This window comes from Adiantum capillus-veneris, chromosome 16 (assembly GCF_014529385.1).
Source record: "Adiantum capillus-veneris isolate H3 chromosome 16, ASM1452938v2, whole genome shotgun sequence".
NCBI lineage: Eukaryota > Viridiplantae > Streptophyta > Polypodiopsida > Polypodiales > Pteridaceae > Adiantum > Adiantum capillus-veneris.
Window position 1 is genome coordinate 105,311,240 of NC_140946.1, and position 25,893 is coordinate 105,337,132.

The following is a 25,893-nucleotide window of genomic DNA, read 5'->3' on the forward strand; positions in this document are numbered from 1 at the left end:
TCAATATTGAAATGATACCCAAATGGTCTCAGGAAATTGTTAGCATTCTTTCCTTTGGAGGTAGGTTTGATAACATGGAATACAGATCCAAACAACAAACAATTGGACAAACAAAAAACTTCCAGTTGATTGCAGGACGGCTGTATCATCTAGGATCAAACCAAATTCTACGATTATGTATAAATCCGGAGGAATTCGAGTGTTACCTAGAAGAGGTGCATGTCCAGGATTGTACATTTCATTGTTCAATAGTGAAAACACACCAGAGACTGAAACAATAAGGGGTTTATTGGCCACCTATGTATAAAACACACATTCTTATGTTACCAATTGTACTATATGTAGTCCCAAATGACCAGTGGATCACGCGACATTGTTTCAGGTAAACATTGCACCTACATGAAGTCAATATATCATTGATTTCTTAACCACCAGGACGTTTCCTAAAAACATAACAAGAGCACGGAAAAGGGCTATAGAGCTGGAGGCTCGTGACTTTCAGTTAATTGGGAACCAACTCTATAAGCGAGGAAAGGAAACTCAACTTAGAATCTGTGCAAGTGAAAGTGAATACCTGATGATTCTAGAACATGCACATAGCGGAATTTAAGTGGAGGACATTTTTCAGGCGATAAGACAACAAAAATTGTCTTAACCACAAGAATATGGTGGCCTACATTGCATATGGATGTTGAAGAGTTTGTAAAGCGTTGTGGCGCATGTCAGTGCACCAAGGTGCCGATAAAGAGAGATGAGATGCCACTACGGTCAATGATGGGAGCAAGGGAATTTGCAAAATGGGGCATTGATTTTGTGGGACCTATTTCACCTCCTGCATATCGCACCCATACCCAATATATCATTGTGGCTACGGACAATCTCACAAAATGGGCGGAAGCCAAGGCAACACAAAAAGTAGATGCACGAACCACTGCACAATTTTTGTATGAGAATGTTTTTGTACGATACGGTTTACTAATAGAAATTGTCAGTGATCGTGGAACACATTTTCTTAATGAAGTCATTGAATATCTGCTAGAGGAATTCATGGTCATACATAGGAAATCTGCTCCATACCATCCACAGGCAAATGGACAAGCGCACGAAAGAGTTCAAAACTGGTGATTATGTACTTGTTTATACTTTGAAGCAAGATACCAAGAAACTTAAAAAGCGAGGGATGAGACCCTTTGTGATTAGTGATCTATCACAAAGCGGAGCTGTCAAGCTTGCTACATTATCAGGTGAAGAAATGCCAAATTGGATTAGTGGGTGTCGATTGAAGAAATATCATTTACCACTAACACGGGATATGCTTCAACAAATCCATCAAGGAAAACAATGAATGACAGAGAAGCAGAGGGTACGAGAAGAAGCTCAAGCAGAAGCACAAGAACGCATTGCAAAAAGAAGACTTCTGCGACAACAACAAAAATGTGGAGCACCATTGCGAATCAATGCCATCTGACTAACGAAGTTTGATGAAGACACAATGGAGCCAATAATTGCGGTCAAAGTGGGTAGCAATCAAGTTGAATCAATAGCATTGCTTGATTCTGGAGCTCAAGAAAATTTGATCTCTTACAGATTATACAAACAGCTCAAGTCCACCGGTCAACTTCATCCTACTCCACAAGTGCTGGAAAGTAGTACATTACATTTGTTGAAAACATGGGGCTGGACTATACTGCATGTACAAGTACATCAATATATTTACCCACACAAATTTTATGTAGTCAAGAATGAAAGCACACAACACCCCATGTTGTTGGGACAACCTTGGCAAAAAGAGTAAAATGTGCAGATAGATTGGAATGCGAATGCAGTCAAAATTCAGCATGCACAAGAACAACAGGTAATAGCCTTTGCATAGGAGCCCTGCAATAATCAGTTGCCAGCAATGCAATCACTGGAAAAAGAGCCAAAAGCAAGGGTGCCACCAAAGAACGACATGATACCCAAGGCTAACAAACAGGTAAAATCCAACCATGCTCACTACATACAGACGAAGTCACCGACCGTAGTGCAAAGATCTAGGTTACCAAAACAAGAGAAACAAGTATGGATGCGGAAGGATAGAAATGACATGGCATACCAAAAACAATACAACGGAAGAATTCAACCAAAGAAGATAGTTCAACCAAAAAACAAGGGCTTAAAACAGATATGGATCCCAAAGAAAATAATCCGCAACTCAAATGAAACTCACATTTGGATACCGAAACCGAAGCAAAAGGAACTCCCTTCAGTACAAGCAACATCGGAAGGCAGACAACAGCATTTGCAACCGGCAAACCAACTTATGTGGATGCCAATAAGCAACAAAACAGTGGCAACCAATACAGTAGCAATAAACCCTAAATAGGCAAAAACAAGCTACCAATGGAAAGCAAAAGAGATAAGGTCTACGGCCATTCCGGCCAAGCCAATTCTCTCCAAAGAGATAACTATGGCCATATCAACAGTAGCGGCACAGCAAGCGACTTTTGCAAGAAAGACAATCAAACAAAGAGCAGTAGATTTACAGCTGTTACTTGCAAAGAAAACAAAAAACCTCGACGGCAAATGCCAATAAGCATCTTGCGTATACCCTTCTCTTGCACAACATTAATTTTTCCATGCATTGACCGAGTATGCATAAAATAGGGCCACATTACACGGCCAAGCATTAGCACAATTTTTTCAACCTATGCACGATATATACTCCGAGGCGATACCTTGTCGTCCGGGAGGAGTCCGGCTAGGAGGGAGGGAGGCATTCTCAAATGCGGACCCAATGGCAAAAAGAGCAAAAAAGGGCATGTTTTTCGACTATTTTTAAGGGTTGTTGTTTGATTGCAAATTTTTTTGGACTAACCCAAGTACATATGCCCTTATACAGCATGAATCTACAGGTATATGGGGCCAAATGCCAAATCAAGCCCCTAGGTGTGTGTATATAAGTAGAAATAGCCATTTTTCAGGCAAAGTATTGGTAAAACAGAGAAATCCGGCCATAAAAATTGCATGTGAGTGTATATAATGTTTTGCGGTGATGTTTTTGATTTATTATGATTTTTGGGGATTTTCTGGATTTGAATTGCTATTTTCCTTTTAATTTTGCTAATTTTCGGCAGAAAAACTTCAAAAATATAAAAACTAGGTGAAAGCGGTCGTAATGGAAAACAAAAAATATGGGGATGATCAGTGACTATAGGACAATCTATGGTACAGTGGGGGTGCAATTATGAGACTGGAGCGGAAAGCGTGTTTTTACCAAATTTTGACCGAAATGCCAAATCTCTGGTAAACAGGGCAAATGGAATCCAAATCAAGAAATTTTTGATCCTAAACCGCATCTCCCAAGAAGTTCAAATTTCATGAAAAGTGGTTCGGGGACCCCCATTATAAGAAATTTTCACTTCATTTTTAGCTCATTTTCACTATTGTCCTTGAGAGAGAGCTTCTGCCACCTAGAGCGAGCGGAACTTCCAGCAGCTTCTAGGACCCGCACGACTACCCGACGGGCTTCAGACATGAGAGGATCTATGGCAGCTGCAAAGTCACCGGCAAAGAAGAAAAGGATGACCATAAAAGATTACCTAGAAGAGGTAGAGCCCTTCGTCATACCATAAGGAACTCTAAAGCCAACCAGCACATGGATCCAAGAAGATCTGCTAGAGTCCAATGATCTAAATATTTACCAAGGCGTGTTCAAAGACACAGAAGGAAATGTGATAGAGCTACCAATGCTACCGCGGGAACTCAATGAGTTCGTTAGAAGCAAGATGGCGGAGTATCTGGAGAAGATTGATCTCCACAATTATTTTGAAGCGGTGCCGGCAGGTATTGACATAAAGAGAGTATGGGAATTTGTGACAACAATAAGAAGATGGAGTGGCCCAAGTTACAGATCTGCAGGGCAAGCCACACACTGAGATTCTAATCACAGAAAGAGTAGTGGCAGCTGCACTAGACCTCTCCAACAAAGGGGATAGTGTAACCAAAAGAAGAGACGAAGTAAAGGTGTACACCAAAAAGAAAGGCAACTATACCTTTGAGGACATTGCCAACCCCAAAGTGGCAATCATGAGTCAGCTATACAATCAATATTTCCATATGTGTACAAAGCAGCCACAAAAGTACAGGATACTGCCTGCGGCAATTGCCACAACATTCACACAACATTCACCTGGGCAATGCAGAAAAGCAAGCCAAAGATCATCAATTATGCAGCTTATGTACATGATAATCTGGTGAAGATGGGCAACAAGAACCCCACATACATCGTGCTGGGTGAGCTAATCACGAAGGTGATTTATGGAGCATTACACGCCAAGGGAAGATGCCCCGACCCTCCATCACAAAATGACTGGCTGAGGCTCAAGGAAGATAAGAAAGACGAACGGCCCAAAGCACCAAGGGTGGCAACCCGTTTGAAACGCCGGTTAGAAACCGTGCAAGAAGAGCAACCAGAGCTGAAGAAGGGAAAGAAGGAATCTGCCCAAGTGCCAGTAAAAGAGACGAAATCAAAGAAAGCGGCACGGCTAGAGCGGCTGATGGAAAGCTTCAGGGCAGAAAGAGCCCTCAAAGCAGATTTAGACGAGCTATGGAATCCGTCTCTAGAAGCAATGTCGAGATCATCCCGAAGGGTGCACAGAGACAAATTTGATGATTACATTAAGAATTTTGAGATTCTAGATGCCACAATAGAGAATATCCCACATGTACCCTTTACAGAAGTGGAAGTGGAGCAAGTCCGACGGAAACTGCTAGAAGAGCAAGAAGGCCGAGAGAAAGGAAGACAAAGGCGGACAGAGATTTCAAGAAAAAGCCGACAACTCCACTGCCCAGCCCTGAGTCAAGCCCACCACCCTCACCACCTCCTCGTAGCCCTCCACAAGAAGAGAAGAGGAGCAAGACAAACCAGAAGACCAAGAAGAGTCAAAGCAAGAACAAAGCCAAGAGAGAGAACCAAAGGACGAGGCTAAGTCTAAGAGTGAGCAGCCAGAGCTAATAACAAGGTACAACACATTTCTAGACCTGCTAGCTGCCGGATATACAAAAGAAGAGGCTGCCACAGTCGCATTTGACTTGGCAAGCACGGGGCCCAAAGAGCAAATGCAGAGTCTGCGGTTAGTGGAGCTTAAAGAAATGGCCACTCATACCCTGGACCTGCACCCGCCCACCAATGATTGGGATGTGGTGATGACAAAGCTAACCAGGCTAAGAGCACAGTCAATGGCCTCAAAAAGTGAAATGGCAACTCTTAGATACACTAAAGTGCAGATAAAGCTTGAAGTTGACACTTTACAAAAACAAAGCCAAAGGCAGATAGAGAGAGAAGCAGAGCTGCAAGACAGTCTGGCAAAGGCATTGCAAAGATGCCAAGAAATGGAAAGAGAAAATCAGGAAGCAGCTCAAAGACTGCAAGGAGCCAAAGAGGAGTATAGACAACTCAGCAAGTCATTGACAGATGTAGAGAGGGAAAGGGATAACCTATCCCTACAACTTGCTGAGGAATCCAAGGAAGTTGAGGCCATGCGAAATGCCAAAGAGAAGGTGGAAATAGACCAGAAGGCTAGCCAGGATGAGGTCCTTGAGCTCAAGGACCAGCTTAAAGTTAAAGATCAAACCATCCAATGGCTACGGGCATCTCCTGCCAGAGTCAAGGCTACTAGCTCAACTCACACCACTACATAGAGCCAGATCTATGAAGAACATATGAAAGAGCTCCAGAAAGAATTGACCTTAGAGAAGAAGCAAAGGTTGATTATGGCAGAAGGGTCGGTGGTTATGCAAACACGCATGGAAGAAGAGCAGAAAGCAATGCAAGATGAGCTAGAAAATATCAAGAGAAAGCTCAAGGAGGCGGAGAAGATAAACGCAGAGTTGAACGACCTCCTCGTGAACATGGGAGAAGAAGCTGAAGCAGAGAAACAGACACTCCTAAAGCAGATAGAAGAGCTGAGAGGACAGTAGGCAGAAGAGCAGGCAGGCACAGGGCCAGCAGCCATGGAAGGCATAGACCTAGAGAATGTGGCAGATCTTGTGGACACACCCATGCAAGAGGAAATCCTAGTAGGACCATCTCAAGAGCCACAAGATCTGACACAAGAAGAGGAAGAGAAGCTGCACAAGGCCATAGAGGCAGAAATCAGAGAAACTGCCAAGGAAGCCTTGGAACGGGAGCATAGGGTTTTTTAATCCATGACCATTCAAAAGATAGACGCCAACAACCTCCGACGTGAATGGATACAGCCCTCTCTTCCATATCCTTTGCTAAAGTACGAAGCCGCCACCATCAACAAGAGGATCAGAGAAGAGCCGACAGTGCCACTCTACACAGCAGATATCTCCCAGCCTGAAGGGGAAAAACTGATAGTCGACTCCCAGCCTAGGTGGAGAAAGGCATGGCTGACGAACTATCCACAGTACCTAATCCATTTGGTAGAGGCACCCAAAATCATCAGAGATAACCTGAGCTTCTGCCCTCTAGCAAGGATGCGGACGTGGAAGGCCCAGGAGATACTACATAGAAGCCAACCCACTTGGTTGAACTATCCGAAGCTGCCAAGCTTGAAGGCAAGCAAGAGAATAAGTGTTCAATACATGGTGAAAACCCTAACGGGCACCATCAAATTGTTCACTGGCTTACCTGAACTTTCTTGCATAATGATGAGGAAGATCTGCAAAACTCTTTTGGCAGTCTTTGAGACGTTCAAACCACGCCAGGTGACAGACAATATCTTCTTCTTTGAAGATACTTACAGATGTGCCTATGATCTGTCTGGTCAGCCTTCCAAGGAGGTGATACATGCATTGTATCAAAGGATCATGTTTCAACCATTCTATCACCTCCAGGCCTTTGAAGAAGCTTTCTACACCAGCTTCTTCACCATTAACACTGATATATTCGGCCCAACACTATTGGATTTACATGCAAGATACGAGTCGCTGCTCAAGATGCGCGAAACCATAAGATGAAGAAGCAGCTCAACAGCCATGTCGGGGACGACATTAGCAAGGAGGGGGGGAGTGTTAGAAGCTGGACACACCATACGGAAAATGACAGCTCGACGGATTATCATTCTTTTTGTAATTATTCATTTATTAAGAAAACCCGACATTTCACCTTGTAAATATTGGGGATTACAGAAGTTTCCAGATTGTATCCCAGTTTTGACATTCAGATTGAGTAGATGGTTGATTTGTAACTTTAGGGTTTGAGAATTGTAAGGAATTTATACCACTTTTTGACCTTAATGAAGGGACCTTTTGTCATTTTAAGAAAGTTTGAAGTCTGTGAGTGAGCATACTATATACGAGAGAGAGTGTGAGCTTCATCTTGACACTACGTGTGCACCGATGGTCGGAATCGAGTGCGGAGAAGTGCAACGTGTTGCCCCCGATGAGAGCTACGTGCCAATACCTACATTGCACGCGTATGGTTTGGTTTTGCAAGCTCCATCTACAAGCTTCAATTGGTGATTCGGTGAGCATACGTTGTCCGATTTTGCATTACAGCATATCCACGCGTTCTCATTGAGTAGAGCTACACATTAGGCACTTTAGATTTCGGAAACGAAGACCTGCAAATTTCGGCCAGACATCCTACGTGATTTTGCACAGGGTGTTTTGGGTTGGGGTTTTGGTTCATAGACCTTAGGGAGAGCGACCTATTGGTGTTACCTTGCACTCATGCGGGTCCAAAGAGAAGAGAAACTGCTCAAAGAGATGGTTGAATTAAAGAGAGTCAATCAGTTGCTGAGAGAGGGACAACCAGAACATCAGGAAGAAGCAGGTACGTCTGAACAACAAATTGTTGATATACCCTCAGTCTCATTTGCTGAGATAGAAACATAGCCGTCAAAAGGGCTAGAAGGAGAGTCGGACTTTCAAGTACCACTCACTGAAGCTGAGCAAGTGCCCATGGTCCAGTTTCTATAGCTGAGGAAGATGCACTAAAGGAGCAGATTGCCCAAGAAATAGATGTTGAATGGAAAGAAGCAATGGATTGGGAGTTGAGAGTTCTCCACTCGGTAAATGTAACTCAACTCACTCCCAACCAAATCAATGCTCAGTGGCATCAACAATCACTGTCACACCCCTTGATCAAAGTGGAGCTATTATAGGTTCAGAAAAGAATATACAAAGATATGCATGCAGAAGGCTCAGAGGATATCCACCCCAAGTGGAGAAAGAGTTGGTTGAACAGCATTCGAGATATCTAATTCTGTTCCCAAGAGCACATGCAACCCTCCAGAAAGACCCAACATTCTATCGTGTACCAAGGGTAAGGACCCGGGGGATTCACCATGGAAAACTTATCGTACCACGTAAGTGCAGGCGAGGGGGGTTTGTGTTATAGAATTGTTATTTTATTATCTATTGCAGCTGACAGGTGGCAAGAGCATTAGCAGATAATGGATTATGCAGAAGGATGTTACATTTTATGTATATTTGATTATTCAAGTGCTCTTTGTGAGCTTTGGCCAATTATGTCCGGTCGGCCAATTTGTACTCACTTTGACCATTCAAGAATCTATGAATTAAATACGTGCAAGAGGGAAATGGTCACTCTTGCACGGGGGGAGATTGCACCCACCGTCGTCTTATTCTTCTCTTCTCTCCTCTCTTCTCGCTCACCGTGCTGGCGTAGCACTCCGCTCTAGGAGGTGCGCCTGCACGTGCTCTCTCACTCTATCTCCCTCTCTGTCTCTCTCTGCTCGTTTGCAGCTTGATTATGTGCAAGGATGGTTGCCAAGTATGCAGATTTGTGTGTTTCATCGTCTATAGTATATAGTTTTGGTATTTTCCAGGGCTCTCCGCACTCTCGCTGTAGCAGTGGTATCAGAGCAAGGTCTACGTTCTTGGGCTTGCTACAACCATCGAAATGGTAAATCACCATGATCGAAATGGCTTTCTAGTTTAACGTTGTATGTGCATGTTTATTTTTAATCTCCTAAGATAGTTAATGTGTTTGGATTGTTTAAGAATTACAGATTCTCATGGTCAAATAAAAATTTTCTTAATTAGTGTAATTTATCATACGACTAGTATACTTAAGATCTTAATTATGATAAATTTGAGTGCAATAATCAATACCAGGGACTCGTGCGATTAATCTTATAGGGAGGAAACAATTTAAGTTGTCATAATTGCACTTATTAGAGAGATTTAGAAAAAACCTAGAAGAATAAGCAGAAGAATATGACTTCGAAAAATATTTAATATCGTAGGAATAATACAAAGAGAGACTTTCAATTTTACCTAACCTTGACGAAGAAGATGACCAAGACGTTTCACAAGCTTTAGTATAATTCAATGATCAAGACAAAGTGAAGGCAGACCTCTCAATTGTGGACTAGCAAAGCTTGAAGGAGGATGTCTGAATGAATCGGCATGAGGGGAGATATTTTTTTTCTCATGAATATCTCTCACGGAGCTATCGATCTAAGGTGGTAGGAAACGACCCTAAAGGATCTATGAAGTAAGAGCAGAAAATGGATTTTTCTTAATCTATTTTTTTTAGTATTGGAACCCTCCCACCATGGGCGTGCTGCAGCAATGACGACACAGTAGATCCATTGACGCCCATGGGATCCATGGCAGCCGCAGGCACACCACGAGATCCGCATGCCTCCATGGCATGATTAGCAGGCATCGGAGTTTTTTGGTTTCTTTTTTCCCCAACCACTCACCATCCCGGCATGCATGCAAAGGACAATGTCACCCAGTGCGTTTCTCTCTCTGATCTTCGTCAACAAGTGCGTTTTGCACTCTATCAACCAATTGCACCTAGTTGGCCAGCCCCCATGCAGGCCCCGAAATCTCTCCCTCTCTCATTCTTAACTACAGTGATCACCTGAGGCGATCGCATTCATGCCAACCTCTCTCTCTCTCTCCCCCTCAACCAGCACACTGCTAGTTGCAAGACATTATCTCATTGCAGCCATGCAACTCGGATTTTTTTTTAAGGCTGGTAAAACACGCTGTGAATCTGTCTCTTTTCTGCTCTCTCCACCACCTCACGGAACTGCCATGCGAGTTCTCGATATTTTTCTCTCTCCCTCTCGTCAGTTAACGACTTCCAACGATTGGCAGTGCCCACCACCCAACTGCCATGCAGTACACACCACCTTGCGGGGGCTGGTATCGCATGACCACTCACTGTCTCTTTTGCGACTGGCGGCCACAGGCTCTCACAAATAAGAGCCACACACACACACACACCAACTTAGTTGAACTCTCTCTCTCTCTCTCTCTCTCTCTCTCTCTCTCTCTCTCTCTCTCTCTCTCTCTCTCTCTCTCTCTCTCTCTCTCTCTCTCTCCAGCTCGTCAGCTGCAGCAGCCCGTTAGCTCTCTCTCTCTCTAGTGATGTGACGCACCCACCATCTCTCACTCTCTCTCGCTATGCGTTGCCAACCCCTGATAAGCAAGCTTTACAGCAGTTTTCGAAGTCCACCTACACTAGATCAAGCGTACACATTTTTGAGCTCTTCCACGACTTCCTCCTAGCTACAGCTCAATATCACCTCCCTCCATTGGTCCGGTTCTGCTCAACCTCACCTTTCCCTATAGCCTCCACTCCACGCTTGGAGACACAAGATGCACAAATTCTCTGGACCTGTCCACCGCCGCACCTCCATCCATGAGCTTAGCCCATGCCCCTCCACAGTTGTGGATTACAGGCGAGAGAACACCCGGGACAGGTGGCAAAGGGTCAACTTCACCTTCCTCTCCTTGTGCCATTCGTGAACACTTGTAGAGGCGCTCGAGGAGACGGGCCATGGGCAATGGCGTACAAGAATCTTGATGAGAATGCAGAAGCCGTGGAGGTTTAAGATGCAGTGCCCAACTCCATGCAGAAGGGAGGTGTGTTTACTCGGTCCAGAGAGGGTACAGTACCATGCAGTGGCTGCATGATGCCAATGGGTTTTTTTTTTCTTTTTTTTGCCGCCACCGCCGCTAGGTTTGAACTCAGCTTCAGTTACACGATGTTTGACATTCAATAGGCAAAAGATCTTTACTTCTAGTTGATAACCACAAGTAATGAACTAACCAATCAAAATGTCAGCCTCTTTTCCAATTGCTACGCCTTCTAATATGCCCATGAGGTCAAGTTGATTAGCTTTTGGAGTAGTATGGCTGGCTATGTACTTTGATTGCCAAACTGCAAAAGTAGAAATAATTACTCGAAAAAAATAAAATAAAATAAAATCTGCCTTGCTTTGAGGTTTCATATCATGACTCTCTTAAGCGATGCTTGAATAAATTCCTCTTTTTGGTCTTAGCAATCTATTTGACGGTGTACTTTAGGGACGGTTGCAATACTTTTGTAGACAACAGCCGTTGCCGGGCATCCTCGGCACAATGATGATTTTACTCTAACAATTTTGACTTTTTAGTTTTACTTTTTTTTTTATCTTTTTTAGTGCTTCACTATACTTTGTTTACACCCAAACATTGTATTAGATTCATAAGGAATGTATCAGTTTGGTCCCATAGCCCTTTGCAAGACGGGTGATATAACATTTCATTTCATTTTTCTCTCTCTCTTCCCTCTCCCACTACGACTCCTTACAGCAGCGAACATTGAGGAAGCTCTTCAATGACCTGTGCCATAATTTCTCGAACAACGTTTTAGTCTTTCCAATCTTTCACGTTACCTCATTTTTACTTTGTACCTAGGCATTGGATCACATTCACACGGATTGTATTAGGTTGGCCCCATATGTGCTTTTAGCCTTTTGACATCTGTTAATATAACATTTCATTTCATTTCTTCTCTCTCTTTCCGTCCTCTCCTCCCTCCCCCCTTGGTCGCTGCTCGATGTCATGGAAGCATTGGACATCAACAAGGCTCTTAGGAAACCAATGCAATACTTTCTTGCACGATACCCTTTGCCTGGTGTCCTCAGGCATTGACCATGAGGACACTGATTTTTGTCACTATTTTACTATGTCAATCTCATTGGCGTCCGCATAAGCCACATGCTACTCGACATTTCACCGCAAATCTTTGACATCGACCTAAACATGGGGGATGCAAGGGCTATCATCGACACCGGGGGCAATCTTCTCAGCCACCAATGAATTAATTTGTAATCTCTTAGCCACTTAGACCCTTTACCAATCCAATGTTCAAATTTCTCTCTACACCTTTGTTTGATATCTTTGTAGTGCTTAATTTGAATGGTACATAAATATTTAGGACAATATGATGATGCCACCGGGCAATAAATCTCTTCTAACTTTACATGTTGAAGCATTTCAATAGTTACAAATGCACATACAAACCCCTTCTTATATCAATAGATGCCTCTAGGCTAATCGAGACCAGAACAAAAGCTTTATTAGAACCAAATTCAATGTATATTATGTCATCGTTCTTTGGTGTGGAGGAATCCTTGAATTAGATTGTCAAGGACATAAAACATATTAATAATAAATAAATAAATATAGTAGGATAATTAGACCCAAAATATACTACTATCTGGCCTGTCGTGATGCTGAATTTGAAACATGCACGTACGAGCGGCCAAACAAAATTAGGACTCTGAAGAAACAACTCACACTTTTCTCTTGTACTTTTTTGGTTAGTGACACTAGTTGATCTATGCTATTTAATTAGAACTGCCAAAAATTTTCTTTCCGCTCAATTGTCTCACATTTGTTTCAAATGTGTACTAATCCCTTCTATAGTTGTAATTGCAAGTTCATGACTAATTATTAACCCCACACTAGCACATTTTGGATCTGTTAGCTATAATTTGGTCTAAGTTTGCTAGTTGTAGCACTTGTACCTCTCTCTATATGCCAACAATGGTACATATTTTCAAATACAATATACCCTCGTGGTATGTACATCAAATACGTCATTCCTCTTTTCATATTTCATTTCTCTGCATTATGTTCTACGCTGAATACTAGAACACTGCTAAGGTCATCAATTCTAATTATATTGAAAGGAATTTTTATTGAGATGATTTTTTTATAAGCTATGCAGCTACTCATGCGAGCTAAGGTACTATGGAGTAATCAACAACAATTTGTAAGGACTTTGATATATTGCACAACGGTGTCAAACACATAGTAAATATTTTTCTCCTTTATGTCTTGTCTAGTCCATTGGTCACATGCACACAGATTCGCCGATTTAGTCAGTGTGTCAATGCTCATCTGGTGCAGATTTGCCGATTTAGGCAGAACACCAACAAACTATAGATTCACGATTTTTGCAATACAAATGCAGATTCGCCGATTTAGGCAGCATTAGTGCAGATTCGCCGATTTAGGCAGCACGTCCTATTGGTGTAGATTCGCCGATTTAGGCAACATCAATCACAAAATCATGCTGCAATGGCTGGCCACCACTGTAACTGGTATGATTTTGTTACCCGGGTACATAATGAAAGTGATTTGGATTTGGACTTGTGGAATTGATATTGGATTGGGATTTGGTATCTGATGGTTATTTTATCACGACAGTGTGTATGTGATGAGACTTGACATTATGAGATTGATGATGGGTGTGACAAATGATATCCTGATTCATCAAGGTATGACATATATTGCTTATTCTAGTGGTATGGGACACTAGAATAGGTAGTATGTGGATGACGACAGGCATAAGCAAATATTGTCTAAATTTTATATTATTAAAAAAAAAACTATTTGATACAGATTTCTAATCATTGTTTTTGACAAGTATTGTTTGAATATTTTTATCTTCGCAACTGAGGACAGTTGCTTTCCAACGGAGAGGTATGTTATAGAATTGGTATTTTATTATCTATTGCAGCTGACAGGTGGCAAGAGCATCAGCGGATAATGGATTATGCAGAAGGATGTTACATTTTATGTATATTTGATTATTCAAGTGCTCTTTGTGAGCTTTGGCCAATTATGTCCGGCCGGCCAGTTTGTACTCACTTTGACCATTCAAGAATCGATAAATTAAATATGTGAAAGAGGGAAATGGTCACTCTTGCACGGGGGGAGATTGCACCCACCGTCGTCTTATTCTTCTCTTCTCTCCTCTCTTCTCGCTCACCGTGCTGGCGTAGCACTCCGCTCTAGGAGGTGCGCCTGCAAGTACTCTCTCACTCTATCTCCCTCTCTGTCTCTCTTTGCTCGTCTGCAGCTTGATTATGTGCAAGGATGGTTGCCAGGTATGCAGATTTGTGTGTTTCATCGTCTATAGTATATAGTTTTGGTATTTTGCATGGCTCTCCGCACTCCCGCTGTAGCAGTTTCTTTACAAGTTACATAAGCGTATAAGTTAGGGGCAGGCCCCCAATAATTTATCTCCCAAGATTAAAAATAAGGGAGGGGATATCATATTTATGGGGTGAGGGGAGGGGGGAGAGAAGTGAGAAAAGGGAAAAATGAGAGGAAGTTTTTGTGTTTCAAAATCATGGCTTCCCAAAAGAGTCTACCATCGAACTTGTGAGTCAATAGCTACAAGATACATACAAAAACTAACATTGCTTTGTATCAATTGCTTGTTTTGTGATTATAGTTCATTTGTTGAAGGATGAAAGCTATAAAGAGTTTGTATAGATGCAAATTTACACGGAGAACCTAGCACAACTTTATAACCATGTTTTTTGAGTAATTTAGATGGCTCAAAATTGGATGAGTAGATAGAGTGCAGGTTGAATGGGCACATAGTCTGGAAGTCAAACTAAGACACGTTGAGGGTAAATCTAGTTATCAACAAAATCGGTTTCTTAGTACGTTGCCAATCACTATGCTACACGCTCTTTGAATAGTTTTACTTAGTTAGATCATGTGAGACCTAAATTTTATATGTAAGATAGGGGTATGATAGTTTTTTGCATGGATTATCATATAAGCGTAGAAAGGGGGGTCATATTCCCTAATATGAGTCTTATATAGGGGTTTTATCAAAGTTGTCCGCTCGCAGGTGGCGTCCCGTTTTGTATATAGGGTGAATCCCGTGGGGGTAAGGACCTGGCAAGCATATGAAGCACTAAAAAAGAAGAGGCCAACATGGCATCCACGACTACCAGCTCCAGAGCACAGACCGGCAAGAGAGGAATACATGGTGAAAATCCTAACGGACGCTATGACTTTCTTCAAAAGCCTCCCTGACCTCTCATGTGCCATGTTGTACAAGATTTGCAGAATGCTGCTCACTTGCATTCAATCTTTTCACGAGCCTGAGCAAGCCGGAGCACCATGGATGTCTTTCCTCGAAGGCAATAAAGGTCTTTGTTATGACTTAAGTCGACAGCCTTCAAAAGAAGTCCTTTACGGCTTCTACGCCCGATGCATGTTTTTGCCCTCTAGCAATATGTTGGCGTTTGAGGAAGCATTTTATACAGGTTTCTTCACTTGGCGAACAAAGATATTTGGGCCAGTGATAAGTAACCTTACATCCAAATTTGTTGGCTATTCAGCCATTGAACTTAAAAATAGAGTCACCATGTAGTTCTTGCAAGTTCCTGACAAAGAACGAAGAATCAGATATGAGAAAGCACTCCATGCACTTAAAGACCACCTCGCTAGCCGTCAACCCGAAGACTAATTCAGTCCATGAAGCTGTTTCAAGGGACGACACAGTCGAGGAGGGGGGGAATGTTAGCAGCAAGCTAACTCGGATAACATTTTTCAGAGCTTTTATTGTAAAAGCACTTATTACTTTGATGAATCGGGAATGTTGTAACTCCTATTTTCTAGATAAACAGTGTAACTAATGAGCCAAGGCTACAAGCTTCCAGATTGTATCAACATGTCTTTAGTTAGAGCTCCCGCTCCCAGATTATTAGTTTTGACCACAAAAACCTTGGCTAAAGTATAAAAGCAAATTTTTGTAAGTATTTTAGAAAGTTTTGGATAATAGAAATATAGCGTGAGCTAACGGTGCTCACTGATCTCCTTCTCGTGCTTCTTACTCCCTTCTCGGTTGTCACGTTGCAGTGCCGTCTGTTGCGTTGCAACCGCAGGTAAGAGCTCTACGCATTGACGTAAGCATTTCATGGTAATCCGTAGCTTTTGGCGTCGCTGAGCCGCTGCCTAATTTCATCATAAGTACATTTAAGCTTCAAAATCATAAAGTAAGTATAGGCGGGGTATTGGGCCATCATTGCTAAGCATTTAGATGCATTCTGGGTCGAAAACAACTAGGTCAAAAACTCACTGCTGTTAATAATCGTGATTTTTGCACTTGGCCTAAAGTGAGATTTGAGACCATAAGCATGTATGCTTAGGTCTTATAAACATGTCCTAGAAGTTTCGTAACGTTTAAATGTCGTTTGATGCTGTAACGAATGTGATTTGTTTGTCGTTGAGCGACTAGCTTTTAGTGATTTCTGTTATTTGAGTGTAGCTTGAGATAGATGTGAGTTGTTTGTTGTTTTCCAAGAGATTGACAACGTCTTGTAGCCTCTATGCACTAGTCGAGTCAGCTTCGTCCCATGGATTGACAATTATATTTGTGGTTCTTGCTATGTCTGCAATAAGATAGGAGTGAGGTTAGACACCCGTCCCACAAAGTCATCTGATGCTTAAAGCCGCAATGAGATAAAAACCAAATCCTTATTTGAACACCTTGCATGAAGGGGCTAATGGTGTGTGGGTTGCAACGTTGGACGCAACACTTCCACCAAAGTTTTTGATTTTTAACCAGATTGTTCACCCATCCTCAGGGCCCAACCAGCAGAATCAAACAACGCCCGCTCATGATCTTTGGAGATCAAAGGAGTTTTTTTGGGCATGAGACCACCATATTTCTTCTAATTGATCGCAGCCTCATGTTCTTCAGGGGTGGACATGGGTTGCTCAGCAACAAAGAGGAGGTCCTCGACATGATGCTCTACGAGATCTGCCTTGTTCTCCTCCATGCTCGTATTTGTGCACAAAGATGTGAACAAGGAGCCCTAAACAATGACTTGCCCGATCTCTCTCTCTCTCTCTCTCTCTCTCTCTCTCTCTCTCTCTCTCTCTCTCTCTCTCTCTCTCTCTCTCTCTCTCTCTCTCTCTCTCTCTCTCTCTCTCTCTCTCTCTCTCTCTCTCTCTCTCATCTGCAGAGGAGGCCTCAAGTGAGGGAGAAAGGGGGTGACAAAGGAGCACATTGTTTGCAGGAGAGGCCTCGAGTGAGGGTGCAGGCTATGACATAGAAGACGGGCAGATATGCCATGAGCAAAGGGGTTGCAGGGGGTATTAGTCGCATGGCAAAGGTACAAAGGTAAGTATGAGAGGTAGACAAAGGATCATTCACACGAGAGCTGGGGGATGCATAGAGAGCTGAGATATGGGAGATGCATAGAGTGTTGAGAGGTGGAGCGAGACACAGGGAGAGATGGAGGAGCCGATTGATGCAAAGAGATCTAAATTGAATCTGGGAAAAAATTAATGAATTATTCATGATGATTAATGATACATGTTACAACATAGCAGTCTTAAAGTCTTCAATCCTTGTAATATGAGTATCTTCTGAGCTCTAGCCTCTATCTTTGCAATGGGTGTCTTCTCTTTTAACCAACCAATCAAAAAATTTCACAAAATAGCCTCTTCTTTTTCATTAGAACGAGTGAAAATGAATTGTAAAATTCATATGGCCTGCCAGGTTTTAGTGTGAAAAGGAGCACATTGCAGATGACATGGTTCATGAAGTTGCAAGTTTGACATTATTTAGTCTTGGTAGTTAATCTATCTCTTGGTGCATGAGAATTTGTCACAATGTGATGTGAAAACAAGGTTCTCTTCAAAACAATTTTTGCTTAATTGCTAAGGGCAACATACATGCCAAGTTTGGTGTTTCCTGAGAAGCGTTACACATTGTTGAGAAACTTTCTTTTTGGAATGCCATTGTGTGGAATGCATTAATGACATACTAGCTTGTGGGACTAGGGTGTACACATGTATGTTGGAGCCTTTTGCTACAGTGGCAAGTAGTCTAAAGAGCCTAGGTTGTGTCAACGATAGCTATAGTATGAGTATATGTACAAGCCATGTGATTATGACCATTGAACGACTCTTGCTGGAATTTTTCTTTTGCCCCATTGTGAAGCACCTCTCTACATAATAGTAACATGTTTGTTGCTGCGATTTCCCATGGATAAAGTGGTTTGAATGTGCTTTCTTTGATAAGATGTTCTTACTCACGTGAACAATGCATGTAGTGCTTGTCCTCCAAGATTCAAGAGCAGGCTGCAAATGGGCTTCTCCAGATTGTCAAGTTGCTCGTCCAAGGTTGCAATGGTGGTGCAACAATGACACACGAGAGTCTCTCACCAAATGGATTGATCAACACATTGCCAACAATCAGGTTGGTTTTAAGCAGTCCTTTTATCTCAAATTCAGCATGTAATCCTTCACCCCTATTGACCGGTCCAATGTTTCTAGAAGCATGTAAAACGTATGCAAATGTTGTCAAACCTGGAATGAAACCCTTTTGTTGCATTTCATCTAAACACAGCATGACCTCCTCCTCATGTTTGTGTTGTGCGTAACCTGAAATTAATGCATTCCAAGAATTCAAATGATAATCATTAAATTTATCAAACACACTCTATGCACTATCTATCATGCCACATTCTATCAACCCCGGAAATAGAAATACTAGACCTTTCAGCACTCTCTATACAATTTTGAAATAGAAGGCACCTCTATCTTGGTAGTTTTCAGGATTTGTCAGTCCATTCCAAGATGTTGTCCTCGGCCATGCATGCTCGAGTATATCAGCCTCTCACAAGCTCACTTTCCTCAGCCAAACAGGGCTCTCTTGCACATATATGCGATGTACGAACTACCAACATGGCAGATGCATATGTGAGCATTTGTAGGAGCACCTTGGGGCTGATTTTGAGCTTCATTTCAGCTCTCATAGTGATTAGGTTTTTTCACGCATGTTTAGTTTTCTAGATCAGCTCTTGTTCCCCTTTGTATAGGTGGTGCATCAGCTTATACACAATGGCAGATGGCAGTACGCTAGATACCAGTTGGCATGTAGTGCAGAGAAGTTTTGGGGTCGTTTTCTCAACCGAACTTGGTCCTTGATAACATATGAGCGTTGGGTGACCCAATCACCCTTGATTTGGCGCACATAAGGATTGGTCTAAGGGCCATATATGTGTTGGGACCAACCCTACACTGTGGTGATTATTGCACACATGGAAGATGTCTCTCAAGACGAGATAGATTGTAGAATGGTCTGTCCAATACAAAAATTTGGTGCCGCTCTCACATGTGGATGCAATGTTTGTCCAAATATGGTCTATAGTGGAGCCATACACTGTAGTGGGAACCTGTATGAGCTGCTCCATCTTGTTGGTTTTCATTAAGTGAGACAAATATAAGGAGCTAAGGTTGTGTTTAGAAATGTCTATGTTGAAGTCTTCCACCACAATCAAGGGGATGCTTTTATATACATTGTCCAATTGTGTGTGCAAGACTCTAAGGATACATGGGAAGTGTGGTTTGCTAGAGGGTTATACACATTAAGCATTGTTATGGCCTCGCCCGATTCCAACGCAAATTTTGTTAGCAAATATCTTACATTATACCGATTCAAAGAAAAGCTATCAACTAGGGTCAATGTGTTTTTATAATATGTTGCTAGGCAATGCATGGTGGGATGAGACACCATTTCAAAGGTTGGCAGTGTTATATCTTCATCTTCTTGCATATGCATCTCTTGGAGGCACAACATGCTTGCCGCCATCAAGCTTTTGTCAGCTACTAGGTCCTCTTTGTGAAATTTGAAGCATGCAGTGTTCAATGATTGTATAAAGACTGCTGCAAGGTCCAAGTCTGCGAGATGATGTTGATGCAATACCCAACGTGAATCAAAGTTTAACCGTGCTATTTCAGCAAGCACTTGACGATCGACTTTGATATGACTCATTTCTATAGGGTTCAACAAGTACAAGTTACTCGGGTCACGAATCCTTGACAAAGCTATGTATACCTCTTTATTACAATGCTTGCAAGCTGTGATACACGGATTTGTTATGTCTATCCTTGATATGACTCATTTCTATAGGGTTCAACAAGTACAAGTTATTGGGGTCACGAATCCTTGACAAAGCTATGTATACCTCTTTATTACAATGCTTGCAAGCTATGATACACGGATTTTTTATGTCTATCCTTGCAAGCATTTGTGTAATAAAGATGAGACACTAGCTCCTTATCCAAAGGTTATCGCAAGTACATCAAGGTCTTCTTGTTTAGGACATCAAGGTCTTCAAGGTTTAGGACATCAAGGTTTAGGACATCAAGGTCTTCTTGTTTGTGTTGCCCCATGCGTACTTTGTTTAAGATGTCTAATAAATGAAGGTTATTTTGCCGCATCGACTGCCTAAATTCATAGCATTGTATATTTTCATTCCAATATGATGGGTGCAAAGAGGTTAGCGTGGGCTTCTCGGAGAAGATCCATGAGTCCTTCACTGGACTTGCTTGGCACAAGTCCTCACACATGATGATGTCCACGCCCCCAAATGGTTTGGAGTGGTTGCGTTTAATCTCATGTAGCCGCATGTGAGTAGTGACCAATGTGTTCTGACCAATCAGAAAGACCACGTCCAAAACCACAAGTTGCGATATTGGGTAGAAAACATGTCTAGTTTCTTGCTGCTTAATGCAGAGTAGTTGCATAGAATAATAGGCAAATGAAGGGCATAGTGGATGGTTGTACCACCTATGTTGAAGGCAGTCTTGTCGGTATAGGCCACCAAAAGCGCACACGGGAGCTTTGAATCAAGTGTGACACTGTGTGAGTAAAACCGCAACAATGCTTGCACAAGAAGGAGAAAATTGATTTTTTTCCCTGTTCCAGCATTCCCGGTCAAAAAGAGGTGCATGTTGTACTCAGCGATTGTTCTTTTCTTGAGCATTATGTCTTCCAGTAGGATGCGTTGTTGGTTGTTCATTATCCGGACCAAAGTGTGGTACTCTTTGTTCCGGCATCATGTTGTATGTTAGCATGGGCTTCTTAGTGTGTTTGGGGTTCATTGATTTCAACCCCATGTTGCTGCCAACATCATACAATGTTGTGGCATCTTGTTGTGCTATATCTTTTGAGGATGTTGAGACGGGTGACGAAGCTTCACATTCTTTGACCCTCTTTAAGGACCTATCGACTTGTGGAGCATCAACAACTAGGCCTACTACAGGGTTTTGGGCCAACACTCCTTGCATGCACTCAAAGTCTTGCTTTCGAAACCTATATACCTTTCGGGTCATTGACACCAACGAGTATCTACCATGACGATAGTGTTCACAGTACAAACATGCAAGCTCTCTCGCACTAAGTTGTGGATGGAGTCTAACGAGTTGCAACAAGATCTCCTCATCATCATTGTGCCATTGCACATAAGCTCTCTTAACTTTGCATGGCACCAATGGCTCTATAGTAGGAGGTGCAAAGTTCTCATCTATTCTAGCTATGAATACATTGGGCTAGAAAATGATGTGCTCATTGTTAGGCTTGTTGGTGCAATTCTTTGAACCTAGGAGACATTCACTGTTGGCAGGGATTTCTTAGATGTTGGTCTTGATTTTTCCTTCTAACCTAGCTGGAAAATGATGTGCTCATTGTTAGGCTTGCTAGTGCATTTCTTTCAACGTAGGAGACATTCACTCTTGGCAGGGATTGTTGGTCTCAATTTTTCCTTCTAACCTGGCTCTCTCAACCCTTGCTAGCTAACCAGCTTTTGCCATGAATTGCTTAACTAAGCTATCCGTATGTTAACTTGGCTGAAGTTTGTGTTGAAGCAAATGGGTTTTTTGTCTATCTACAATGTGTGTGGATGCTAGATTTTTGCAAGTGCTGATATGGAAGGAAAGGGAATTTGAGGCATTTCATGGAGCTGAGAAAGGTGAGAAAGCTAGAAGGTTCTGACATACATTGCAGTGTAGGGGTTGAATTGTCATGTTAGGCCATCTTCTTATGGCCGTATGCAATTTTGCTCGGTTTCTCACTTTTGTGAAGGGGGGATGGAAGGCCTTGTGATTGTTTTTAATCCAAATTGTGGGTTGTTCAAGTATGAATTAACATGGTCTTCCCTTAAAGTGGCCTTCTTATTATCTGGTCACTCAAAAAGGATCTAAAACTTTGTATAGTCTTCAATTTGCAGCAAGACCTAATATAGCAAGATGGCATGATTTGGAGGCAAACACATGAAAGAAACTTGCATAACAATGAAGTAAAAGAAAGACAAAAAGGTAATGTTAAGAACTGTGAAAGGCTGAACTGGACTATGAGAAATTTATGTGTGTCTCTTCTCATATCTAATTTCAACAAGTCTTACATGATACATCAAATTGCAAAGCATATCCACCCCGGGGGGTTCACCTTACATAGTATGTAACCTATCACATGAGCTCAACAGAAGGGTATTTAAATCCCTTAAAACTCACAGAAATAAGTTTACAGAAGGATATGTTTTCTAAAAATCTCCAAAAAATTTACAGAATTTAAAAGAAAAGGCTTCATTATATTTCCTAGAAAATTCGCAGCATAGGCATTTTAGAAAAGAAGCCTGAATGCAGTGATATAGTGGTCTTAAATAAACTGAACCCCCCGGGATATCCAGCCACAAAACACAATCGTTTCTCCTACACGACACAAATAAAAGTGCCTACGAGGACACGAAGAGAATGTAGACAACCGCACGTCAAAATGTACATGGAAGACTTGATTTGAAGCAGCATGGAACGAGCATCCACAACGGACTCCGAATGGACATCTAGGAAAGCCCGATCAGCATGCAATACCGAGTCCACATGGACGCCGTCGACGAGCACCACATACTCACTGCCATCTTGTGTTCGTATGCCTCCTTTCAAAGAAGGAACCTGCATGATGTAGTGAGGAGCATATCAAGAGTAGCAATAGGGCTCGCATAGGTTGCGACTCACACGCGATCCTCCACAGCTCGAGCATTCAAAGTTAACAAGAGTCCCATTAACCTCATTGAAGTGAAGAACTACAGACACCTGCAAAAACAACTTGCACTCAAGAAACTGGAAAACACAAAGGAGACTTAAAATGCATTTAAAAACTAGTAAGTCACACCTTTTGTCCATAGCCCAACTCCATGATTGTGAAAGCCTCTTTCAAGGATGACCTAAGATGTCCCTCAGGCACATGCATAAATGTAGTGAAGTCAAACGGGAGTCAAACGCAGCCAAGCACTTCTTCTTCTGGAGGATACCCACATTGCGCAACACAAACATGGCTATGCCATGATCATTTAACTCTTGCACTATGCGGGAAAGAGTATGCCTCCGCTCTTTCACAAAGAAAATTTGTAGCAAAACAAGAGTAAGCACTTGCAAAAGAACACGTGCAAGAGGGCTGACCGTATATCGGTCCTCTCAACCTGGCCCATCCTCCACAATAATCTCGTCAAGAGCAATGCCGTCGTCCACTTTAATAACAACGCAAGCAATCATCCCCATAGTGGACGAGATAGATCCCTTCGTTGTGCCCAGTAACGAGAGTGCCCATGGAAGATAGCATGCGATGCTACTCTCAGGGTACAACGAAAGAGCTCCCTCAAATGGTTCAGCCTTTAAGATAGTAGTTGTCGCATTCACATGCAATGATAAATTGCAAGTGCTTCCCTCACCACTTGCCTTCTTTGACACACTGGCACCCTCTATCCTATAGAAAGAGTCAACCTGCAAAAGGTCCTTGAACTGAATGAAGAAGGTTTGAGTGATAACCAGGGTGACAGTCACCCCTTATGCATGTTGGATAAGACACACCCTGAGCCTTGTATGTGCCACATTTCTCTAGCAATTTGCCCTTGAAGGAAAACCTTTGGCACGAATACTCACAAAGCTCACCAACTCGCAACACAAGAAGGGAGTTTGCTAGGACTAGAACCCTAAGAGGCACCGAAACAAGTGCACGTTCCAACAATGCACTAGGGAGCAAGGGAGGCTCGTTCACAAAAGCTACCAACGGCAAGTCTCGGCAGGGCACACCAGCTCATCCGATTGGACTACAAAAGCACCCAACAAGCAAGCATGTGAGACAACAACCAAACAAACAAGAGAAGGAGAACAGGTTGAAAGCCACCTTCAGCGTAAGCCTCCTTCGTGACAAGTTGCAAGCCCTTGCAAAGGGAACGACGAGCACCTTTTTTGATCGGCGATGTCGTCTACAAGTACTGGTCATGTTTGATCCTTGGGCTGCCTCCTATCACAAGAGCCTGTGAAGGCGAAACAACACCAACTCCAAGGCTCTTGACACCACCAAACACAGCAGCGGATGGCACCTTCAATGGAGTGGACGTTGTACAAGCATGCATCTCTGACACAACTAAACATGCATGAATGACATGAACATGTTAGTGTCTAGTGCACGAGTGGTGATTCAGACTTGCAACAAGCTACTTTTCAATAGGGGAGGAGCATCCAACATCAACTTTGGCCTTCCCTTTAAACTTCACGGTTGCATAAGTTGGAAGGCCTCATCAAGTTCTACAAGGGCACATGAGAGGTTGAAGTATATGTACGAAGTATGTCATGAAGGACGAAGTGAAGCAAGAAGCGATGCACAAACCACAAGCCCTAGCAATGAAATACACCACACAAACTTTCAAGCACAAGAACTTTGCAAACCTCTTTCAAAGTCACTATTGTCCATATCCATAAGCTCTGAGGACCAAGCATGCTCTTCGCCAGCATTCGCCAAAAAACCTGTTTCAATAGCAAGCACACTTATTTTTAACTCCTATTTAAGTACTATTGCAATCCCCAATTGCAACAAACAACACTTGATAATACTCTCTTTCCGGAACTATGGGGAATATGAAGACAATAAAGTTCTCACGCAAAAGAAGGCAAACACAAAAGAAAAAGCTTTCCTTTATGCTCTTTCAAGTAGAGGCAAAAATGCAGCACACAACGCAAAAAGCAAACTAATAATACTGTCAGACATTAGTACCAACAAGTTGACACAAACCTCACATAATCCATGCAAAGCATGGCATACACCTCACATAATTAATGCACAGCAAGAGGAGATACTTAGCCCAAAACAGAAGAACAGTAGCAATGGGCACTAACATCAGGGAATCGATGTAAGAGAGAAAAAATTATGCACAACACCGCCCCAGGCATGCATTATATTGGAGGTTGGTGACCTTGTACAAGAGGGTAAGTTGAAACGGTAGGCGTCTGGCTTGAACCTCCAGACCATGATTCTTTGGTCACATATTTCCTGCAAGCCACCGTGCCAAAAGGGCAAGAGAATTTACGTTAAATGTTTATTACAAATAATAGTATAATGTATCATTAATTGCCACGTATTGCACAAACGATTAAATTTCCAATTCGTATTTTCTTAATTTCTTTGACTGAAGAAGCCATACTTTCGTAATTTGAACTCCAAAAAACATTGTAAAATTGCTCTGAAGCATGGCACCATCACTATGGCTACCGTAGGGGCAGGCCAAGGCATCACTCCATCTGGGCAGGCCAAAAAAGAAGGAAGTGAAGTGAAGGTTCTACCGTCCCTGTAAAAGTCTCTCAACATTTACTGCGGACTCCGAACAGTAATTTTACAGCGAGTAGGACTACTGGCATCTTTCAAGATTCACGTCCCCGCTTCCCCATGCACGACTCCCTTTCTCGCACAAAAAGTCACACAGTCGCTCTCTCTCTCTCTCTACACAGAGTGACGAGTGGTGGCCGATCTCCCACATGCAGACTGAATAGAGCGAGTCTGAGCGACGAGCAGTAGAAAGTCTACTGGCATCTTTCAAGATTCACGTCAAGGGCCTCTTCCCCATGCACGACACTCGCTTTTTTACAGTCACATTGCACAAACACCTTCTCTCTCTCTCTCTCTCTCTCTCTATGACTGTAGTTTCTCAGTCTCGCACAAAGTGACAAAGAGTGACAATCAGGTCTTTCTCTCTC

At 42.5% G+C, this 25,893-nt stretch overlaps 1 protein-coding gene across 3 annotated transcripts; it reads right to left on the bottom strand.

The window, feature by feature from the left end:
* Positions 1-22,386: 22,386 nt before the first annotated feature.
* Positions 22,387-25,661, bottom strand: LOC147439579 (uncharacterized). 3 transcript variants are annotated; one of them, XR_015184621.1, is made up of 6 exons: positions 25,344-25,661; positions 25,116-25,192; positions 24,592-24,669; positions 24,047-24,280; positions 23,036-23,969; positions 22,387-22,956 (listed from the first exon to the last, which is right to left on the bottom strand). XR_015184621.1 is itself a non-coding variant. In XM_086485403.1 (4 exons), exons 1-4 carry the CDS (start codon positions 25,505-25,507, stop codon positions 22,931-22,933), a joined length of 345 nt encoding a protein of 114 aa, XP_086341529.1. In that variant the 5' UTR covers position 25,508; the 3' UTR covers positions 22,387-22,930. The 3 variants fall into 3 exon arrangements, 2 of the variants coding, with proteins under 2 accessions (XP_086341529.1, XP_086341527.1); XM_086485403.1 differs by lacking the exons at positions 23,036-23,969; positions 24,047-24,280 and having other exon boundaries at positions 25,344-25,508; XM_086485401.1 differs by lacking the exons at positions 22,387-22,956; positions 23,036-23,969; positions 24,047-24,280 and adding an exon at positions 24,287-24,450 and having other exon boundaries at positions 25,344-25,657.
* Between the last annotated feature and the right edge of the window lie 232 nt (positions 25,662-25,893).